The sequence below is a fragment of the Numida meleagris genome, chromosome 3 (genome assembly GCF_002078875.1).
Source record: "Numida meleagris isolate 19003 breed g44 Domestic line chromosome 3, NumMel1.0, whole genome shotgun sequence".
Lineage (NCBI taxonomy): Eukaryota > Metazoa > Chordata > Aves > Galliformes > Numididae > Numida > Numida meleagris.
The window spans coordinates 56419806-56443459 of NC_034411.1; the positions used below are offsets into that span (position 1 = coordinate 56419806).

General features: G+C 41.4%; 1 protein-coding gene across 3 annotated transcripts; it reads left to right on the plus strand.

Moving 5' to 3' along the window:
* LOC110396026 (pantetheinase-like) lies at window positions 169-23187 on the plus strand. 3 transcript variants are annotated; one of them, XM_021391270.1, is made up of 8 exons: window positions 169-2002; window positions 2106-2236; window positions 3521-3713; window positions 5177-5471; window positions 6268-6641; window positions 9277-9447; window positions 9698-9845; window positions 10347-11120. In XM_021391270.1, the coding sequence occupies exons 1-7, from the start codon at window positions 1793-1795 to the stop codon at window positions 9824-9826; spliced, it is 1503 nt and encodes a 500-aa protein (XP_021246945.1). In that variant the 5' UTR covers window positions 169-1792; the 3' UTR covers window positions 9827-9845; window positions 10347-11120. The 3 variants fall into 3 exon arrangements, with proteins under 3 accessions (XP_021246945.1, XP_021246944.1, XP_021246946.1); XM_021391269.1 differs by lacking the exon at window positions 10347-11120 and having other exon boundaries at window positions 169-436; window positions 1764-2002; window positions 9698-9977; XM_021391271.1 differs by lacking the exons at window positions 169-2002; window positions 2106-2236; window positions 3521-3713; ... (3 more) ...; window positions 9698-9845; window positions 10347-11120 and adding exons at window positions 13551-13804; window positions 13908-14038; window positions 14910-15102; ... (2 more) ...; window positions 17569-17739; window positions 18301-23187.

Sequence of the window (23654 nt, forward strand, 5' to 3'; positions counted from 1 at the left end):
GTTTGGACGAAATGATATGGTAAAAATAAAATTTTATTTTATAGATGTATTAAATAGTAACCCTGTGCAATTGATATGGTGGAGGTAATGGAAAACACAGTACTTGTTGTGAAGAAGTACAGTATCTCTGCACGTATGTCTGTACCACAGGACATGGTAGCCTGTTAAGAGCAGCACCACAACTATGTGCTGAGGCTTAAATAGGAGGGGCTGCTGAGCTCACTCGGCTGCCTGTTCCTGCTGCTCTGCAGTGATTGCCTTGTTGAAGGAGTGTTCCTTCTCACAAATGTTTCCACAGAACAATTAACTTTTCAAATGAGGATTCTTTTTCCAGGCAGTTTCTCTTAGTTCAAGAAGAGGAGCAGGACCATGGTGTGAAGGCAGACTCGCTGCAGTTGAGCTGATTTGGCACCAAACTGCATCCTCTCTCACAAAAGTAAGTAATCATATAACTGCTGTCCTCACATAGTAGCAGGGACTGGGGAAAGTGGACTGGGAGAACAGAGGTGTGAAAAATAGAAGGAACTCCAGGGTAACCATCATCTTACACTGATTGTGGCCATCTATTGTCTGGACTGCTGTAGTTTCACAGGATTTGACTGAGTAGATTTGTGTTGTTTATTTTCTTAACCTGGGTTATTTCCTTGGTCCTGGGTGAGCTCCCAGTTCCGCAGGCAGCTGACAGTGATACCAGCTGGCACAGCACCAGACACCCAGCCTTACTGCAGAAACCCCATCCCAGCAGGCTGACTTCAGCCTTGTAGGCCAGTGCACACCCTGCCAGGGTGGTCATCTATCTGGGTTGAATGTTTTCTTGGCTCTTGCTAAACAAGGGAGCATTTACCACTTCCTCCTTCAGATTTAGGGATCATTGTGGCTAATGTGACACAATATGCATTTCCTTTGATAACAACAACAAAAAAAGCCTTCCAAATTACTTTGCTTATCACTAAAATCTCTGTTGCAACCTTTCAAGGGCTCATGTTCAAGGCTCCTGAATGATCGTGCTGTATCTAACATTGTACCTAGAGAAGTACCCACTGACAACCATCAGCAGATGTGCACTGATGTTCCTAATGCTTGAAAGCACTGCTCTTGTAAGGAACTCTGTGGTGCTTGTGTTCACCCAGAGCATTCCTGTCTTTCCTGTGATGGCTCTGCAATGGTGGCAGGTAGCCTGCTCTGCTTTCTACTCAGCAAACCTTTCTGTTTAGGAAACCATTTCTGAATGAGAATGCTGCAACTATTAGAATGTAAATATATATATATATATATGTGGAAAGGCATTTGAACTGAAGTTAAAAATTAAAGGAAGTGTTCTTTGATCAATTTACAGAATGTTGTTGGAGGTAGGAAAGAAACTGCGGAGAAAGCATGCTGCAGGGCCTGGTGATCTGTGCAGGCCTCTGGGTATCTGGCTTAAGCCAACGAAAACAACAGAAGTGTGCTGTAATCAATGACGGAAACAACATAAGAGAAAATTTGGATGGCTTTTTTTAGTCATATGTTTAATAACTTAAATATTATTACTCTTGGCACTACTCACTGTTTTGTGACTGCCTGTGTGCTCTGCCAGCTTTTAATCTGAGTTGCAACATCCTCACCTTGTAAAGTTGAACTTGCCTGTATGTCACCAGAGACACTTGATTCCAAGGTACTGCTTTAACATGCCAGCACTTCTTCCCTCCCTTATTTAAGTTAAACTTTGACCCTCTTTTATTTTCTGTGTTACGCTCCCTTTTCACCATTTCTCTGTGACTCAGAGCATTCAAGAAACTGCAAGGCAGCAGCCATGGTCCCTTCCCAGACCCTGGTGCATGCTGCAGTGCTTGCCCTGGCAGTCCTGCAGGCCCTGGCCTCAGACACCTTCATTGCGGCTGTGTACGAGCACGCCGTCATCCTGCCACGCACCGCTCATGAGGTTTCCCCTGACGATGCTTTGGCCCTGATGAACAGAAACATGGATGTCCTGGAAGGAGCTATCAAGGAAGCAGCCCAGCAGGTATGAGATGGATCATGAGTATTGTTAATGGGTGTTTTCTGTTCCCACTGACCATCCCGGGGGTGCCTTGATGGTGCCTTCTTAATGGGGCCTGTTCTGCCAGGGTGCCCGCATCATTGTGACTCCGGAGGACGGCATTTATGGTTGGCTTTTCACGCGGGAAGCCATTTACCCCTACCTGGAGGATATTCCTGATCCAGAGGTGAACTGGATTCCCTGCACTGATCCCACAAGGTGATTCTTTTTGCAGTATTTATGTGGCTTCATACTGGTGCCTCATGGACTCATGAGCTGCTCCCTACAAATGTCTAAGTACAGCTAATTCTTTTTACACCAGGGCATGTTTCTATTTCAGTATGATGTGAAGGTCAATTGCATCATAAAATTGACAAGAGAATTCTGTTAAAAGATACTTTTTGAATTAGATACTTTAAAGAGAAATTCAGACCACATACAGAATTTGGGGTTGCTGAATGTAGTGAAAACATACTGTTTTTGTTGCATTTGAAAAAAGGTTTGATACCACAATAGGCTGCTTCTCATTCTGTTTTTATTATTTCATGCTATCTTGAGTTAAACTGTTGGGAAATCTGTAATACTAGATTTGTATTTGTTTTGTCTGTTGTTTTGTTGTTGTTGTTGTTTTTGTTTTTTACAAATGTTATGTTCATATCAGAGCTTGCATACAATTTTTGTGAACAGCCAAAAACTTTCTGAAAAGCTAGTGACAGAGGTGATGAGATCACTAGTCAAAGTGTAAATCTGTGAGGGATACAAACCCAGAATGTTTTAGTCTCTTTTTTGTTCACAACTGCAGTAAGATAAAGTCCTAATCGATAGAGCTTCTGTGCTCTAGAGCATGATCTTCCCATGTTCCACCAGGGACATGATTATGTGTTGGTGAGCACCGGACTTCAGACCCATACAGTATGAGCTGAGTGCTCAGCCATAGAACTACAGACATGGTCTGACTCTTGCACCACAGCTTTCTGCACCTGCTCAAAGAGGAGATGCTAAGACCGTGATATGACTGAGGACATTCCTCAGTGGCCAAAAGAGGAAGATTCACAATGGGTAACATGTGCTAGGAGAAGTGCAGGATGTGCAGCTTCTTTCTGGAACAAAAGTAACTAAACTATAAAGAGTCTTTTTTCAATGAATGTTGTGTTGGGTGGTGGCACCAAGTCTAAGCACACCTTTTTTACAATTCTTCACACAGTTACACTTTGTGAAGGTGATTTGTGTATCTCTTTATTGTCTTAAGTCATATTTTTCATTAGCAGCCTTGCTGGACTGTAGTGCCTGCCATCACAGTCTTTCAATGCCCTATTCTTCAGTACTACCTATGTGTCTGGCATGACAGTCCTCCTGTATGGCCACCCTATATGTCTGCATGCTCTGCCGTGGCAGCAGGAACAGAGGTGCTGCCAGTGTGCCCTCAGTGCTCCTGTGATGGACACCACCAGCACTATGTATTTTAAGTGCTTCTTTCTTTTTTTCTGGTCTGAAACACATTAGATTTGGTCGAGCACCAGTGCAGGAACGACTGAGCTGCATGGCCAGGAACAACTCCATTTATGTAGTTGCAAATATTGGGGACAAGAAGCCATGTAATTCCAGTGATCCCAAGTGCCCCAGTGACGGTCGCTACCAGTACAACACTGGTGTTGTCTTTGACTCGGAAGGGAAACTGGTGGCTCGTTACCACAAGGTAAGAAGTGGCCTTGGAAGATATTTCTTGCACACCTTCCAAAACATCTCTATTTGGCAATTAATGCCAGTAATTGCCCCACGGCACATACTTATCTCTTACAGATTTTTGCTTTTAATTTAACAGAATATTTCTGCTGCTGTGAAGTGTTGACACTAAGTTTGTATTTGCTGTCCTGTTTCTGAAAACAGACTAGAATGAAAACTGAGTGATTGCTCAGGTCTGATGTTAGTTGATGCACTGCCTCCATTTGTTAACTCCCATTTAGTAGAAATCCTGTTGCTTGAACAACTATAGTTTTCAGTGCCAGCTTTTCACCAGACTACTCTTTCATGTTCCAGCATTTTAAAATGTTCATCTGCATCTCATCTTATGTGCACAGTCTGATTTAAGGAAAACAAGCCCTTCCCTATCGTTTTTTTTTTTGTTTGTTTTGATGTTTAAGCACATTTTCAGCACAGCTTTTGCATAACTGGAATTATGGATCTATGCCGAGCGTAAAATGAGATGAGTGCATTGAAACATTTGCACCTCATGAAAGTATGTATTTCCAGTTCTATGTACTTTCCTATGAGGTTCTTCAAAGTTGTTTGGGGGCCAGGTGCCAGATGTCATGCTGACGTGGCTAGACTGAAGTCAGTTGTTTATTTAATACACTTTGAACCCAGTACTTCAACTAGTTCTTCACAGGTGATGCCAAGATGCTTGTTTGTGAGTAAACTAGGTGAAGGAGACACTGCCAATACTGAGGCTGAACCCTGTGTGCCAGCTAGGCATGGTGCAGGTGCTAAATGCCAAGTTCAATAAACTTGAACTCCCTTTCTGGCTGGTTTACCTGTGTTTATTGTGTAAGCTGCCTGTATATTAAAGGGACCCCTTAGTTAAGGGGAACCCAAAGGAAGAATGAAAATGTCACAAAGCTGGAAGGGTTACATACTTGGATTTTTCTGTCAGTTGAGATGATATATGTCTTCCCCATCACCACAGCCTCTGTCTTCTCTGTTCTTTTGTCATGCTGTGCTGTCTTGTGCTTCCTCCTGATACTACTGTGCTTCCAGTTCATACATGCATCTCCACATCAAGGTCACCAACTCACCAGTTGCTCTGAGTTTCTCTTCCATTAGTATTTCTCTGAAGTGTGTCTTTGGATTCAGCTGTATTTTAAACTTAGGTGAGGGTGCTGGAGAGGTTATTTGTATGAGAGTTGTCGGTGGCTCACACCTACAGAGTACCAGATAGCCAGATTTTTTTCTAGCTAGCTGCCAGGTCAATATATATCTTCCCATATCCACCTTTGGGGCATGATAGTGATCATAGTATTTCAGCTTGACTTCCTACTTGTGAAGCATTCTATCACTGACTAAAAACTTTCTCTGGTCATTCTGAACAATTTTGCAAAATGACTCCAAGATTCTGCTGGAGGTACCTTTAAGTGGTTTCTCTTATTAATCCTTCCCTTGCAGTATAATCTGTTTATGTCAGAAGCAAATCATTTTAATTACCCAAAAGAGCCAGAAGTCATTACCTTCGAGACTCCCTTTGGGAAGTTTGGCATTTTCACTTGCTTTGACATCCTCTTCTGGGAACCCGCTGTGGTGCTGGTGAGTGAGCTACAGGTGGACACGGTGCTTTTCCCAACAGCCTGGATGAACGTCCTGCCCTTTCTGACCGCTGTGGAGTTTCACTCTGCATGGGCCATGGGCATGGGAGTCAACTTCCTAGCTTCCAATACTCATAACACCATCATGTCTATGACAGGTAATTAATTTTAATTCCTTTGAAAAATCTTTTTAACTATGAATCTTAATTCCCTGTTCTTCAAAGAGCATAATGCAAAAGAATATAATGTTTTTATTTGGAAGGATTAAGTCTCCCAGTTTTAAACTTGACAAACCCTTTCCCTGCTGCACCATATAAGATGCAACCAAATTTGTGGTTCTTTTTTTTCTCTTCCTTAGCTTCCTGGGAGTTTCCTGTATGTCTTTGTTTTCTAACAAATTGTAAAGTACTATCAGTTCTACCTGAGTAGAAAAGGGCAGAGCTCCTCAGTGATGAGCATGACAGATTTTCTTTGATTTTTCTCCATCACTTGGCACTGGTCAGATGTGAATTCCCCATGTAGGGAGGAATCTTCAGCTAGTATAGACTGGGCTGAACAGATGCTATCCCTTTCAGTGTCCATCAGGATTGTGATACTTATCTGTATGGTGTTTTAGGTGGTTTCAATCAGTAGTTAACCCTTTTATATCAACTTGCTGAGAATGAAGGAATGCTCAAGCAACTCTGCTGCATACAGAAGAGAAATGAGGGGTGCTAAATGCAGTTCCATAAGGTGGCACTGCCTTTCAGCTACACCAAGCAGACCCCATGCAGAGAAACAAATGCCACTCTTTTCCAAAGCCTGATATCTGGCTGATGAGTTGCTAATGGTTATCTTTGAGAATAAAAAATCTGTAATATTTATACAATGCAGGACAAGCTAGCAATGAAAATAATTGAAAGAACAATACGAATTGTTTGAACCATTTTGGATTGAAAATTCCACTCTCCTCAGGGAGCGGTATTTACGCACCAGATGGAGCCAGAGCATATTACTACAATATGAAAACTGAGGATGGGCGTCTTCTCATCACTGAACTAGATTCACACCCTCACCTTTCTCCTGCCTCCCCTCCTGCTGTCAGCTGGAGCTCATATGCTTCAAATGTAGAAAGCTGCTTACCAAATGAACATGATTTCAACGGAATCATCTTTCATGATCAGTTCACTTTCACTGAGCTCACTAAGCCTGAGGGGAGTCTCACCGTTTTCCAGAAGGACCTCCGCTGCCACTTGAGCTACAAGATGGCAGAGAAACGAGAAGATGAAGTTTATGTGCTAGGTGCTTTTGATGGGCTTCACGTGGTTGAAGGACAGTACTATCTACAGGTAATAATTCTTTGAGGGATGTTATCTATTTTAGGAAACTTATTTACAGAGAGAAACCTTCAGTTCTTTGAGGTGGGAGGTGGGGGGGAAGGATGATGATTTTCTTCATTGTCCTATTTGTTAGCATAGTTGCTAAAATGTCCATTTGCCATTAAATCCAAGGTATTTAGAAGAGAAGTTTGTAAACCTCTTTTAATTCCCAGAAGTTGCTCTGTTTTTTTTAAGCACACAATATTGGCTACATAGGGAGCTAAATTTAGGCCCTCTGTTGTGAGTATCTGCGATAGGTGTTCTAAATCTCCCCTGTATCTTCATCAAATGGCTCCTGTTAAAAACAAAATCAGTAGATCATCCATCTTTCTGAAATGCTCTGATAATTTAGATTCACAAAGTTGTTAACACTTAAATCATAACAGATTTTGCTGAAATGGCATACAACTTTTACTGGAAAATTCCACTGTCCCTCTTCTTTTAGTGAAGTGTTTGGGAAGACAATGAGTTGCATCCTGACTGAGTTTGCCTAAAGCCATATTGGAAAACCTTCCCCCCTTCACAATTAAGTTATTGTACCAGCAGATTAATCATTTATTTTTTAGTTAGCTACTTCTCTCTGCCAGCAAGACCTTCACACATGAGCTGCTATTGACTCCAGGATACGCAGAGAGGTCTTAGCCAGCAAACAGCTCATCTAATACAATTTAGAAGATAGATTGACTACAATTACTTCTTGGTGAGCTCTCTTGGAAAATGTATTTCAGTGACTGTGGAAGCTGCCAGATGATCTCCACGAGTACTGAATTTTCTGGAGAAGACAGGAATTCCTACTTTTTTTTTTCCCCTTGGCATTTTTTTTTATTTCTATAGAACATATTGAGAGAATTAGATTATTTATGTTTGCATATTTGTATTTTAGTAGGAAATCATATTTGCTGATAAATGGTACTTGTGTTGCTTGCAAATATCCTTTTTCTGTTTGCCGGTATCTGATACGAATCTACAAACGCTTCCATCACCTGCTAGCATAGCCATCCAATGTCCTTTGAATCTTCAGAACTAGTCCTATTTCACGTTTCTTCGTTGTGTCCATAAACACTGATTAGCTTTCAGCTGGAGAACTGTGAGAACAAAAGGAAAACATAACCTTTCTTACTTTCTGTGCTGCAGCTGTTAACACAAAACTGTGACAAAGGATGCTGACTTCACTACATGGTCATATATTACAGAATCATGGAATGGTTGAGATTGAAAGGCACCTCTGAAGGTTGCCTGGTCTAATCCCCTGCTAAAGCAGGGCCACCTGGAGGAGGTTGCCGAGGACCATATCATAGGTGCACAGGATCATAGAATATCTTGAGCTGGAACGGACCCAAAAGATTCATTGAGTCCAACTCCTGGCTTCACACAGGACCACCCAAAATTCAGACTCTATGTCTTTGAGGATTGTCCAAACACTGCTTGAACTCCATCAGTTTAGGGCGGTAACCACTGCCCTGGGGAGCCTGTGCCAGTACCCGACGACTGTCTCAGTGAAGAACCCAGTCCCCAACCTGACCCTCCCCTGACACAGCTCAATAATATTCCCTTGAGTCCTATCACTGTCACCAGAGAGCAGAGATCAGTGCCTGCCCCTCCACTCCCCTTGCCGAGGAAGTTGTAGGCTACCATGAGTTCTCGTTCTCCTCTTCTCTAATTTGAGGATGTCCAGATGGTTTGAAGATCTCTAAAGAGGTAGGCTCCATAACCTCTCTGGGCGACCTGTTTCAGTACTCCATCACCTGTACAGTAAAGAAGTTCTTCTTGATGTTCTGAGGCAACCTCTTGTGTTCTAGTTTGTGCCCTTTGCCTCTTTTCCTGGCGCTGGACACTACTGAAGAGGCTTGATCCATCCTCTTTGCACCTTCTTTTATTTATAGACATTGATGAGATCTCCCTTCAGCTTCCTCTTCTCCAGGACGACCAGTTCCAGTTCTCTCAGCCTTTCATCATAGGAAAGGTGCTCCAGTCCTTTAATCATCTTGGTGGTCCTACATTGGGTTCTTCCTGGCATGTCCAGGTCTCTTGTACTGGTGGGCGTGGAAGTAGACAGGTGATCCAGTGTGATTCTCTAGTTTTCAACAGAAGTTGGGTGGAGAATATCTAATTCAGAATTCCCATGGTCTACCAGACCATCTATTGAAGTATCACTAGCAACGTGTGCAGCTGCCATTAATCTGTGTGGTTGCACAGTGTACCTTTAAGGAGGAGGACTTTGTTTAATTTGCCTAAAATTTCCATTCACAAACTCATTAAGTCTTACTAAGACTTGTGAGAAGGGAATCTTTAAACAAGAGAATTGGCAACTGGAAGAATTAGTGGAAGTCCCACTGGCCTGCAGGGACAAAATAAGGTGCTCTGGCAGTGCTTCCATCAGAAACTGAGGTTATTTCGAACTATTAAAGTGCAAGTCTAGAATACCTTACAATTACGTCAAGGAGTGAACGAGTAACCTACTCCTGAAAAGAAGTTGATTAAACATAATGGAAGAGGACCTGTGACAGTCGCCTGCTCCAATATATGCTAGGCTTAATGACACAAGGCATTCATAACAGAATATTTCTGTTTTGCTCAGTATGTTTCCTTTTTGTCTTCCCGACAGATATGCACGCTGCTCAAGTGTAAGAGTACGGACCTGAGCACATGCGGGCAGCCAGTGGAGACCGCGCAGACCAAGTTTGACATGTTCTCCCTCAGTGGCACATTTGGCACTAACTATGTCTTTCCAGAAGTCTTGTACAGTGGCGTGCAGCTGGCCCGTGGGGAATTTGAGGTAATGGCACACTCTGGAGCTGATTCATGCTAGATTCCCCGTGGACTAGTAATGGCATAAACTAAGTCAAAACAAAGTGAACTCTCTTGTAGTGAATAATCAGACATATTCAGTACTGTCTAATGAAGTCGGTAGTTGCTCTAAGTGGCACGGTCTGATGTACTTTCTTGTTTTGTGACATTTTTGAGCTCTTCACCTATTCATATTAATATTCCTCTAACTATATCCTTCTGTTACTTTTTCCAATCAGATATTGAAGGATGGGCGTTTGATAAGTAAGACAGCACCAACAAAACCAGTTGTCACTGTAACACTTTTTGGACGGTGGTATGAAAAGGATCCTCTGAAACAAGATCCACAACCGACAGCCTCGCCATGATGTTACCATAACTGAAGGCGTACGCTAATAATCTCATGTCCAAATTAGATGGATTATTCTCTACTAAAATAATCAGGATTATGTTTGTTTCTTACTTCCTGTTGCACAAACTTCTTAATGTGTTCTGGTTAATAAAAATGCAGTAACATTATTTGATTGATACCATTTATTGAGAAGTAACTATTTCTATATTATGATATTACTAATCTTTTATTAGTACAAATTAGCAGTTGTATTTTTCTGTTTTCTGCATTTTGAATTTTTCTAGCCCTCAGGAAATCTGTATTTTGGGCCAGAGGATAAATTCTTCTTAAAATAACACTGCAGATTTTATAGTTGCAAATTATTTTGAGACTATTAAAAAAAGTAGTGAGAAACATAAGTGGCAGCTTCATACAAAAAAACCTCAATAATTCTTTTTCTCTGATATGCATTTACTAATGCTGGCTTATGCAAGTCTTTTTTTTTTTTTTTACCATGGTTACACATGATTTTTTTTCTCCTATTTGTGCTTTTTCAGTTTGTTGTCTTTATGTTGTGAGCACGCATTGTGTGGCACATAGCAGCACAGAACAGTGCATTGTGAAGGCTGAGCAGGAATTCCAACCACAGAGCCAAACCTGAACCAAAACCTGATGCCTCTTTGTATACACAACTGACCATGAATCATCACTTCTCTGAAATCTCTGTTGAACAGCTTGAAACGGAAATCTCTGAATATTCTGCTTGCCAATTCTGAGCAAGAGTTTGCCAGGAGCTTCTGACTGTACCATATGCAGTACTGGAACTGTCTGCAGCCAAGTAATGAGGTCACCAAGTGCACAGTTTCATGTAACACCTTCTTCCCAACCTCTTCTCAATTTCTTTCTGGTCATGTAACACTGGTGTATGTGAAATAAGCCTTATCTTTGCTGCTTCCTGATAGTGCTGGGTGGTGCTGCCCTGCAAACTCATTTACTAGGAGGACTGAGAGACCAGCTACTCCACAAGAAGTGACTGTTGATATCTTTGTTTCCTCCTCTTCCCCAGTGACCTGTGCCTTGCTGCTACTGTTGCTGGACTCTAGTAACCTTCCTTCAGTGTATTGGTCTATCTCTCTCTGTGGCTATGCCTTTTGTAAGGGGTCAAACACCCCTGTTAGTCCCAATTCCCCTTTCTTTTTTCCCCACACTAGCACCATTCCTGGTCCTTTGGTTATGGAGCTGGTGAGACGTCAGAAATGCAAATAAGTATCCAGACTCCAACACTGATTATCATTGATAAGTGCCTTGTGAACCCTTATGCTTTTAAATGCAAATAAATATTCACATGTGGTGTAATAAAACAGCGTAGGTGTGCTTATCAGAAACCATCTTCCCAACCCCATACCATGTCCTCTGACTCACAGAATCTCAGCATCGGTGCTGCTAGAGCCACCTTCTATAAAAATCTTGTTCACTGTTAGAGTCAGTGGTTGTCTGACTACAAACAGATCTCAGTCTGGCAAGGGATTATTCAGCCTCATCCTCATCCCAGGTGGACAAACAGTGCAGACTGTATTTGCCTGCTGGAAACCTGCTGGGTCACACAGCAGCTCTTTGCTGGGGAAAGGAGCTTGATTTAAAGGACACAATGGCGTGCAAGGAGGTTTAATCTTTCAGTGCAGAGGGGATGCAGAAGGAACGCGTGGCCAGGCTGGGAGGCAGTTCCTTCAGAGCTGTTCCTTGCTGAGACAAGTCCTTTCAGTAAGGCAGGGGTGGCAAGTACCTTGAATTCTGGATTTGGCTCAAGGCTGTTGCTGTCTGGATAAGTATATTTCTATGTCAAATATTTTCTCACAGGAGACTGGTATAAGCCACTAAATTCTTTTTTTTTACAAAGATTACATAACATTTATAATCATGAAATATGTTGCTGTGTGAAGTGAGGCAGGCCCACAGAATGAAATCCTCTGCAAATCTACCCATTCATATGCATACCAACTCACTATGCATAAAGGTAAGTCTGCAATAAACTGTTCTTCCAGGTCAGTGTAGCAAAAAATCCCATTTCTTTACCTGACAGCTGATTCAGAAACAAAGAAGGTAAGAAACTGCGGCACACACATACAAGGGATTTTTGTGCACATGTAACCATAGCAGGGTGCAACAGGAAAAATGTAGAAGTTACAGCTCCCAGGCATGACACTGCTCTAGCAGAGATCTGTGGGGATGAGAGATTCTCAGAGCTCAGTGAGTGAGCAGTGTGCAGGGCTGCGCAGGCTGGCATCCCTGCTGCGAGGTGAGTGCTGAGCCAGGAGCTGCACAGGCGGTGCCCAGATGGCAGCACTGATGGTCTGCGGCCTTGCCCACCCAGCAGTTCTCCAGGAATGTGTCAGTTCCGGTCTCTGCTGTCATTTCCCAAACTCCTGTAACCTGGTCTTGCTTTGAATGCAATGCCTGAATAGTCCATTAATCTGGCAGGCGATGTATTTCTTCAGCTGCAGCACAGCAGGCAGGATTGCTCAATGCTTGCAGCTCTCTATGCTTTGATGTTCTGAGAGTTTCGGGATATGGTGTCAGCTTCCTAGCACTCGGGGAAATTTACAGGTTTACGCAAGACTTTCCTTATTAAAGTTCCCTGTCTTTGCTTCCCCCTGTCCTCCTCTTGGGTGACTTCCAGGCTTCAGGTATGGGGCTTTTGAGGGCTCACATCTCTGCTGTGGTTTTGGTGCTGTCTGCTCTCGAGGGCTGGGCCCTGGGCAGCTACGTCACAGCTGTTTACAAGCACAATGTGCACTTGTCAGAGGACGTAAAAATGCCTGCTTCTCCTGAGGAGGCCTTGATGCTGATACACAGACATAAGAGTTCTGTTTGGAACTGCATAGTGAAAAGGAAGATACTGTCAGGGTGAAGAGTCTATTCCTTGATTTCTTGCTGTGCAGTCAATATGAATAGCTAGATTATGTTCCTTTCTCACAGACCTACCACAGGTACGAACAGTAGAATTTTTATGAAGCACTTGGAGCTATAGTAGTAATATGCATTTCCAAAATATTATGCAACAAATTGCCCTTGGTGAGGAATAAAATTTGCTTTGTGTGAGCAACTTCAAATTGTGCACAAACATGCTTATCATAAAATAGCAAAAATAAAAAATTCTATGTTGTTTGGTTTATTTTCACAAAACAAGTGAATACTTCAGCTCTAGGCAGAAAGGTCAGGGCAATTTGAGGGTTAGTTTGTATCGCAGTGTGCACCTGGAAGGGAGGACAATCTATACTGCTATAAATATAGGAGATAATTGGCCTCAGGAACACGGCATAGTTGGATCACGCATCCTACAACTGTACATGGTATTGGTTACGCTCTGAAATGTGAGGGCTGGACTTCATGCTGGCAGTCTGCCTTCAGCTATGATGCCGTTTATAACCAATAGCAGCTGTCCACAGTGAGGTTGTATGGAAAGGGCTGGGAGATCACTTCAGAGGCATGGAGAAGGACGTACAGAGATTGCCGGTACTCCTTCCATAAAGACTTGTGTAGACCAGTGTCAATCCTGAGATGCTCTCTTAGCCTTTTGTTCACCATTTAGTTATAATATTTTACATTTGAACTGATCCAATTCACAAGAATGCTTTTTTGCTGCTTACCATAAATGAGAGTTCCTGAATGTTGACGTGTATTGTACTTCCCCATATTATGCAATAGGAGATTACTTCCAAAACAAACTTGTTACAACCTTTACTCCTCCTCTTTCTATCTGCTTTATATTCCTCATGCCTGTTCCAGGAGCAACAAGGCAGCAGCCATGGTCCCTTCCCAGACCCTGGTGCATGCTGCAGTGCTTGCCCTGGCAATCCTGCAGGCCCTGGCCTCAGACACCTTCATCGCGGCTGTGTATGAGCACGCCGTCATCCTGCCACGCACCGCTCATGAGGTTTCCCCTGACGATGCTTTAGCCCTGATGAACAGAAACATGGATGTCCTGGAAGGAGCTATCAAGGAAGCAGCCCAGCAGGTATGAGATGGATCATGAGTATTGTTAATGGGTGTTTTCTGTTCCCACTGACCATCCCGGGGGTGCCTTGATGGTGCCTTCTTAATGGGGCCTGTTCTGCCAGGGTGCCCGCATCATTGTGACTCCGGAGGACGGCATTTATGGTTGGCTTTTCACGCGGGAAGCCATTTACCCCTACCTGGAGGATATTCCTGATCCAGAGGTGAACTGGATTCCCTGCACTGATCCCACAAGGTGATTCTTTTTGCAGTGTTTATGTGGCTTCAAACTGGTGCCTCATGGACTCATGAGCTGCTCCTAATAAATGCCTGAGAACTGTTGATTTTTTAAATCTCTTAAAAATCCAGGTACTGTATTAATGTAATGCATCAAATAGAACCCTTACGTAAATGGTAATTGGATTGTGCAAGGTAAAAAACATTGATCCTGCCTCACTTATGAAAATTAAAAATGGAGGAAAATGAGGGAAATTTGGGCGGCATCATTATTTTGAGAACATGCAAAAAGCTTACTTCTTCAGACTACTTGAGAAAATCTTCTGTTACTATAAGCCGTTTAATAGATGAAACAAGATGATTCAGAACTCAGCTCAGGTGTCTGGGGTGATTTCTAAGTCAAATAGCACTAAGCATTTCTCTGGATTTGAAATAATTGCCTTTTAGAGATCTAACTGCACTAACACTGGCTGCTGTGGCACACCAGGCTACTCTGAATGACTGTCTTACAAAGGTGGAACTAGAGGGAACACTGAGGGGACCAGGGTCATTTCTAAGCCAAGCTTTTGCATTCTTCTGTTCTGGAGTTTTATTAAGGGAGATTTCAAGAGTCCTCAGGTCTGTAAAAGTTGTGACCTCTTTTTATCAATGACTTACAGGCTTAAACAGAGTGAAGAGTCTTTAAAAAGGTCTTTTGAAGTTGAGACTTATATTTGCCTAAATATTAATGCTTACATGTATATCTGTATACTGACTTATTCTCTCCTTTGGTTTCTAAAGTTGTCCATAGCTTTGTATGTCCCATAGCTAGGTATCTTTATGGTACCTTCCAACCTAAGCCAGACTACGATTCTATAATTTTTTTTTCCTTTTCATCTAAAATGCCTTAGATTTGGTCGAGCACCAGTGCAGGAACGACTGAGCTGCATGGCCAGGAACAACTCCATTTATGTAGTTGCAAATATTGGGGACAAGAAGCCGTGTAATTCCAGTGATCCCAAGTGCCCCAGTGATGGTCGCTACCAGTACAACACTGATGTCGTCTTTGACTCGGAAGGGAAACTGGTGGCTCGTTACCACAAGGTAAAGAGGAGCTTTGGCATCACCCTGTAACTAACTGTCAAAATACAAAAGTATTGTATTAATCTCTATGACACCGGTTTCAGAAGGTTTATAGAATAATTTTAGGTTATTGTAGAATGACAGTCAGTCCAGGACGATCCAATGCAAGGCTCTTGCAGCTAGTGGGAAGCACAGACAAGCACTTGGCACCATTTGGGAGCTATTCCTACAAGCACTGCAGCTGCAGAAGGCATGCTGGCTATCAAACACCTCAAGGCTACATTAACAACAGCAAACTAGAATGAAGCAGTAACATATCCAGTAGATGTTAGATGGTCCTTGGCATAGTTTTGGCCGGGCCAGAAACTGTTTTCCCCAGTGATGTCTTGGCAGCCTGTAGCTACTGCTACAGGCCCTGGTTTGGCACTGCTGTCTGTAGGCAGCAGGAACATGGCCACCCCTGCTCAGTAGACCTCTGGCGTGGGGATTTTACTTAATTTGGCTCCCTATCTTCACTGAGCGTTTTCAGGAGATCTACGGTGACTATGAAGGGAGTTCTGAGACACAGATACCCCCCTTGACCCAAAAGAATCTCAACTCTCAGTTTTGCTTTAATCTCAGACACGAAAGTGGCATTTTGTAATGTTGCTTTATTTTTAATTCCTAATATGCAATTTTCTTTGCCTGCAGTACAACCTTTTTAGACAAGAAAATCAGTTTAATTACCCCAAAGAGCCAGAATTAATCACCTTCAAGACTCCCTTTGGGAAGTTCGGCATTTTCACTTGCTTTGACATCCTCTTCCGGGAGCCCGCCGTGGTGCTGGTGAGCGAGCTACAGGTGGACACGGTGCTTTTCCCAACAGCCTGGATGAACGTCCTGCCCTTTCTGACCGCTGTGGAGTTTCACTCTGCATGGGCCATGGGCATGGGAGTCAATTTACTGTCAGCAAATACTCACAACACCCTTGTGTCCATGACAGGTGAGTTGCTTTTTGGAAAGGGGAATTGTCTTCTTATTACAGGATTGAGAAGTAGGAAAAATTGCTTTAAAAATCATGATGTCTACGGAAAATACTATGTCAAGAAGAGTTCAAGTATTCTTCATGTAGTATTGAATGGAGTAAACTGCTTCAGTCAATACAATGTTGTAAGTTCAGGGTGAACTAAAATTAGAAAGTCTATGACATTAAATTTTGGTATTTCAAAAGTGAGATTTTTCCTTTAGAAATGGCACAAAGGTTCAGCTGTATATTCACCCTCTCATTTAGAAGCAGAATTTTTTTGTTTAAAACTTAGTCAAGAATCAAATGGAGAAATAAGTATTTTAAACAGAGCTAAAAACAAAAGTAGGATTCCTGTTTTGTATTGAATAAACATATTTAAGTTTTTATTGCTGCTCAAGAATTAGAAATGGTATATTTTGGTTTGACTTGAACAGATAGCTACTGCAATATTTTTCTGTAAACTGAGAAAACATTGCTGTAGTTGTATGTGTAACTATTCCCCAAAGCAGAAGTGGAAGCCACAAAGGAATATTTTTGCCTGCCCTAAGTGCACTGAGTTTTGTCCACAGCCTTCTATGAAATGTAATTATGCCCACAGGCTCCTTCCTTGGCAAATATGTCACTTGCAGAACATTAATTTATATAAAAAATTAATATAAAGTTGTTTTTATTTTTTTAAAAAAAGGATGACCTTGTGTGAAATTGCCTTTGGAGGTTCATGTTCAAGATCCAGTGAAGCAAAAAACCTCTGAATTTTAGGTCTTTTTTTTAGACTGTGAAGTGTATTTTAGCATCTCTGTCCTTTAAAATTCTTCCACAATTCATGTTAACATGTTGACTGAAGACAGCTTCATGTTTACACATAGCAGTGCCCATGAGGCACCCATGGTGGCTCCCCCAGCAGGTGGTGGTTACACTGGGTGCCATGCATGTTGTTTTCAGGCAGCGGGCTGTTCACGCCCCATGGGCCGGTCGCATACTACTACAACAGCAAGACAGAGGAGGGACGTCTCCTGGTAGCTGAGCTGAGCGCACGACCTCGTCTTTCTCCTAACTACCCTGCTGCAGTCAACTGGAGCTCATTTGCTACAAGTGTCAAGAACTATTCAGGAGAAAATAAGACTTTTCCAGGTGCTGTCCGGAGGGATATATTCACTTTCAGTGAACTCAAGCACAGAGCTGGAAATCATACAGTCTGCCAAAAAGACCTCTGCTGTCATTTGACCTACCGGATGTCAAATAAAAGTAAAGATGAAGTTTATGTACTGGGTGCATTTGATGGACTTCATGGCTCTGTCATAAAATACCATTGGCAGGTAATTTGTTCATTAGGGATTACTGTAGCTTTATGCCAAAATTAATGAATCATTCCAAAACACTCATTTGTTTCTGCATCACAAGAACTTTTCTTGCTATTAAAAACAGCTCTTGAGCATGAAAATTTACTGGTGTTTTACTTTTTTGCGTCCTCTTCCCCACAGATATGCACACTGCTCAAGTGTAGGAGCACAGACCTGAGCACGTGTGGGCAGCCGGCAGAGACCGCACAGACCAAGTTTGACATGTTCTCCCTCAGTGGCACGTTTGGCACTAACTACGTTTTTCCAGAAGTCTTGTACAGTGGCGTCCAGCTGGCCCCCGGGGAATTTGAGGTAATGGGACACTCTGGAGCTGTTTGCAGTTATTCGTAGTCTACGTACAACAGCGATGACAATTTGACCTGCAAAAAGTAACTAAGAAAAGCAACATATGGCCATTAGACTTCACTTCTCTTTACTTTCATCTGAAAATGGTTTAGTGGGCTACTATTTAAAAAAAGAAAATTACTGCCATAGTCAGTTGTATAACCTGCATCACCATGTATGACTAACCAATGGGAAAATAGCAAACCAGTTACTGCCATTTTTGCTTTCTTATGAGATATAGAAAAAGATCTTTCTTACAAAAATGGAGCTGGAGGGAGTTCTAAAGACTTTCTTGTCCAAGGAAATGTGGAAAAGCAATTGCAGCACAAGACTTCAGGACTTCAGTGCCTGAAGTGCAAGAGTATTTCCATGTACAAGAAAGAGGATTTGCATTCTTTTCATTCTCATGATTGTCTTTAAGAAGTGCTGCATCGAGTTGTTTGACCTCAAAGACCTATCCTCTCTGTACCATGCAATAGTGCTACTCTGTTATTGGATATTAGTATCACCCTTTCTCTTTTTAACTAGGTACTGTCTGATGGACGTCTGCAAAGTAAGAATGGCACATCAAAACCACTCTTAACAGTGACGCTTTTTGGAAGGTGTTATGAAAAGGATCTGCCTCATCCCCTGCGAAGCTTCCTGTAATGTAACTCCCTAAACATTAATCAGTCAGCATAGACAGGATGAGAATTTCCCACAGTGATCCATAAACTTTTCATGATTTGTAGCAGTTATCCTGTGTCATTCATATCACGCAATCTTATACTTCTGCTTAGCAGCTGAGGCAGATGAGTTTATTTAGGAGAAAGTAGTGATCACACTGTTGTGTACATAAGTCAACAGTACACCACTGTAATAGTGCTTGAGCCAGTGCAATTATTTTTTATGCTCTGTCATATGAAATCTCTGATTAGAAATTTTTATATTTTTTGAAGATGTAATGTAGGTTGCCAGAATAATTCTAGCCGGAAGACTGATGCTGAGATGTGTGGAATGCGAAGTTGACCAGTTTTCTGCAGAACAAATCTTCCCCAAAGACGCCTCTCTGTCCCATCTGCCTCTTTCTGTTTTTTAGACTGGAGGAGCACTAAGTGTCTGTGTCCCTCAGCCTTACATGCCATTCAGCAAGGCCTTCCTAATACTCAGTGGGACTTGGACACATTCTGACCAAGCTATTATACGATGAAACAAAAAACAGATTTAAAATAGTTTTAGGTGCAATCTCCATGTGGTTTTTCATGATTCACACAGACATTGAGTCTGCTCCATAAAGGTTCTTCAGTTCTGCAGTCCTGCACTTCTTTGCATGTGTGGCATACATATGCTAGGTCCAATGCATTTCAGATCAGATTTACCTTATAAATATAGTATATCAAAACATTCCCCTGGATATTTGGAAAATTTCTTCAAAACTGTGAATATGTAGGAAATAGGCAATGTTTTAATATGTGAGGCAGTGAGGCAGACTTGACTATGTAGTATAAGAAATGTACATCATCAGGGGCTTCTAGCAATGACACGTGAAACTTGGCAGCCTTGGACCTGGCTTGTATCTACCACATTCTGCAGCAAACAGGCCTTGTTTGACCACCTATGCCTTAGAGTGATATCTGCCTTAATGTTAATCCCACAGTCTGTACTGTCCCACATGTACTGCTCTTCACATCCCTGGCATGCAGCATGCACCAGGTTTAGCATGCAGCTGCCCTAAATACGGCACATAAACACATAAGCACTCTTCCCACTTCAAGCTCACCAACATTCATTATCCAAAGTTTTTGTAACCATATGAGTTCTGTTTCTTTTGTGCTGTTGCTTCTCAGCACCCAGCTTTGGAGGCTTCTCTGAGGCTTTGTTTCATCCTGGAAAGAAAACAGCTGAGCTAATATCCAGAGGAGGGACCGTGCAACTTGGGAGCAGTTATTCAAACATGAAGGGCCTCAACGTTGTGCTTCCTAGTGGCTTGTCCAGCACCTCGCCCTTTTCTTGCCTGACATGTGGTTGTAACACAGAACAGTCTTTCATCAAACAAGTCTTGGTTAAGAGAGATTATGACTTCCCAGTGGCAGTACTAATCCTACATGACCATTGGTTGTGTGACAGGTATGGGGTCCAGAATTTCAAGACATAGAACGCCATGCTGATGAGTGGGAGATGATCCCTGCTCCCCAAGCCAGCCTTGTACACTCCAGGGGCCTCTTACCTGGTTTGTATTGGGCAGCAGTTTTGGAAGGGCAAACAAGAATAAACATGCTGGTTTTGATGGTCTGTGGTGTCATCCTGTTGGCCATGTAGGTCTATTGGTTTTCACTGGAGTCAGCTGTCAGACATACAGTGAAAAGAAGAGCAGCCAGGAGCAGCATATGAATGTAATCTGAACTTTGTTTTTCTTGTCACAGTCAAATAACTTGATTAAAACCTTGAACCAGTGGTTGGCATCAATAGGTTTACTTGTTAATTCTTGTCCCATCCTTCCCTCCACACACAAAAAAAGAAGAATCTGGAGACATTTTAGAGAACATCAGTGTCACTCTCAAAACAGTAGGCAGGTTGCTGGTTCTCTAAGTCCTGAGTATTTCACGCACTTCAAATGGACACGGAATTTATAAAAATCTTTCTAAAGCTGGAGAGGGATGCAGTCAGGATGTTTTGATTGAACAGAACTGTAGACATTCAGCTTATTATTTATTACCAGGCTTATCTTTCTCATGGCAGGTTAAACTTTATCCCTTGCTTGGTAAAATGCTTGTGTTATCATCTGAAATGAGAAAGTAATGAACAAACCCCTTAGTGGTCCATTGCGTGGCACCCCCACTACCAGCTTAGTAAGAGGAAGCTGTGCAGCTTGGAAACTACAGGTGAATTGTTCTCAAAATTTGACTTTAGTGTCATTTTCCTTAGTGTCAATATTCTTAGCAGTGGTGTCAGTGAGAGTTTATTCAAGCTCCGGAGCTAGCGTTAATGAAATAGGACCCCATGAAGATACTTTTAAATGAATATTTTCTTTTTATTCAAGAGTAGATTTTATGCAAAGTGATAATTGGGCATAAAATCTCACAAATCATTTGCTTGCCTTTTTGGAGTATAGTGTACTTCCCAGATACATGCAGAACTGAGTGCCTTAGGCAGTCAGAGTTAGAAATGCATAGAATACAACTGGTATTGCAGGTTAAATAGCTTACAGAAAATCAGGAAAAGACTTAGAAGTAGAATTGTGCAGAAGCACAGGATTCTTTGAAAATGACACTAAAATCAAATTTTAAGAACAGTTCATTACTGCAAGACTGTAAATGAAATACTCTGTTGCTCAGAAATTTTCATGGCAGCAGTAAATTTGCCCTAGAAGTAAGTACAATACAAGAAATTATATTACATTATCTTAACTTTTTCTCTCCATCTTCATTTGCTGCTTCCAACATTAATGTCAGTTTTGTTGATCTCATAGTCTAGTATCTGTGATGGCATAAGGATGCAGGAACAACAACATGTTTGGAAAGCATTTACTATCTTTTAGTATTAGAAAAAAATAGGATATTTGACTGCATAGCTCCAGCTGGCTGCCAAACATAGCAGATTTAAGAGATGATCCTTAATGTCAGCTGATGACTTTTGTGATGGAAATATTCGAACATTTACTTCATCTACTAAATGAGCATTAGGATTACAAGACATGCTTGAATTTGCCAAAGTCAAGTTTATAGAAACAATAAAGCCTGTTTTTATAGGTTGATTATTTGTTTAGCTTCAACTCACCTTACTGTGTTTTCCAACCATTTGAAGTTGCTTTTTGGACACTGAAAAAGGGCCATTGAGCTTAAGTTTCGCTGTTCTTTAAGAGTGGTTAGAAGGCAAAGATTAGCTGTGAGAGACTGAATGCTTATCTTTTACAGTGTGTGTCATGGTTTTATGATTTTCAGTTATTGGTATTCCACATCATAACATCATGTAGTGTATGTACCTGGTTCTCAGAGGAGAAGGACTACTACATTCCCAAGTGTGCTATATTTTTTTTCCGAAGACCATACTGAAGTAATCTGATATTATGCATACTGAATTTTATGACAAAATAAATTAATTGGAAGAAAGGGAAGCTACCAAATAGGATTGACAATAAAATATTTGCCTGTAAATGTAATTCTCATCTAAAAATAATCAGGAAACATAAAAAATAAGGATAGACATTTCATCGTATAGACTGCAGTAGCTTTCAAATACCACTGAAATTTGTATTTCAGCAAGGAAAATCATTAAGAACAGGAGTAGCTGCTTTCCATGAAAATTGTATTGACTTTTTGAGAAAATAAAACAATTAATGAGGAGATAAAGCTTGACAAGGAGCTGGATTCATGTTTTGCAAGAGGAATATTATGTGCTAAGACATGCGGTTCATTTCTGGTGTTCAAACTGTTATTCTACCAATTGTTTAGACCCTGTGGAAAGTAAAATGGAAAGTAATATTTGTTGAACAAAAAGAATAGAGTGAACTTTAGGCCTACGTCCTTGGTATTTTACTTAGATATTTTTTAGGATACACTCTCCAGTCCTTGTTAGAGACCATCCTAAGTTTTCCATATAGCGTCTGCATTAGCTAAGTGCTGTTATCTAACACCTCTCTCTTCTGCTTTCAGTTCGTCTCCACTAAGAGCCAAATGTCTTAAACTAATGCACTTTTCACTGAGGTCTGGTAAGGACAAATGGGGATATTGAGGTTACTATATTACTACTAAAATCAATGTTGGTACATCAGTTTGCATCTGCTGATTGTGCACCTGCAGAGACAGAGACTTCCTACATTTAATTTTGAATTCAGATAGTTAAGCTCTTTTTTCGTTTCAGTGCACCCTGCAAGATAACCCTCACATCGCTTGACTTGGCCTGGCCAGGGTTGGAGGACCTGGTCTCTGCCTGGGACAATTCCTATAAATAATGGTTCATAAAGCTCCATATCGTTCAAGAAGCGTTTGGACACCTCTCTCAGACACAGGGTTTGAATTTTGGGTGATTCTGTGTGGAGCCGGACTTGGACTCAATGATCCTTGTGTGTCTTTTCCTACTCAGAATATTCTGTGATTTCAATATGTGAAAGCACTTTATAATTCATTCATGTAAACTTACTGTTTGAAAAAATATTTGTGTTTGTCCAAGCAGAAGTCAAACATATCTGACACTGTGATATAAAACGGAAGAGCAAGCTGTTAAAGTATGGCCATTAATGGACAATGATGTACTTCCTGGTAGCTAGACTGAAAGATAAAAAGCTTTGGCAGGTGTAGATAAAAGTAAGTGTGTGGTGCCTTTTGTAACAGATGTCATTTAGCTGTACCTTGTGAGTATCAGATGGCTTTATTTATAAGAACTAGAGTTATAAAAGAAATAAAAAGCTTAAGTCTGATCATTTATATTGCTAAGCAACAGGCTTAAAAATTCATTTTGCTGAAGACTTTCTGAGCTTTTCTTTGATGTTACATTTTAGATTGTTTATTCACGTTAACATTAGCCTCTGCTTGAAGGGATTCTTCCAAGTTCAGCATTAGACTAAATGAAAAGTAGACATACAACCTCTCTCATCTGGGTTTCCTACAACACTTACCGGATGTAATTACACTTGCCTTTACCAAGGGGATGCCAGTTGTTTTCTGCTGAGTATTTTCTTTTACATCATAGCTCTTCTTTCACCAAGGCTGCAAACCATAACTCTACTTGATTTTCTAAGGCTTATTGTTAGATGGTATCTTGATATCTTATGAACGTTTGCCATAGTAGCACTTCCATAAACAAAGGAGTATATTATATCCTCTCACATAGAAGAGGAGATAAAGTGCAAATAAACTGATGTTTACAGTAGACACTGATTTAGATGGCTAACGTAAGATGCCAGA

Coding starts and splice junctions, on each gene's coding strand:
- LOC110396026 (XM_021391270.1), top strand. CDS start 1,793: ATGGTCCCTTCCCAGACCCTGGTGCATGCTGCAGTGCTTGCCCTGGCA. Junction 3,714..5,176: donor TGGTGGCTCGTTACCACAAG/GTAAGAAGTGGC, acceptor CTTCCCTTGCAG/TATAATCTGTTTATGTCAGA. Junction 5,472..6,267: donor CACCATCATGTCTATGACAG/GTAATTAATTTT, acceptor CACTCTCCTCAG/GGAGCGGTATTTACGCACCA.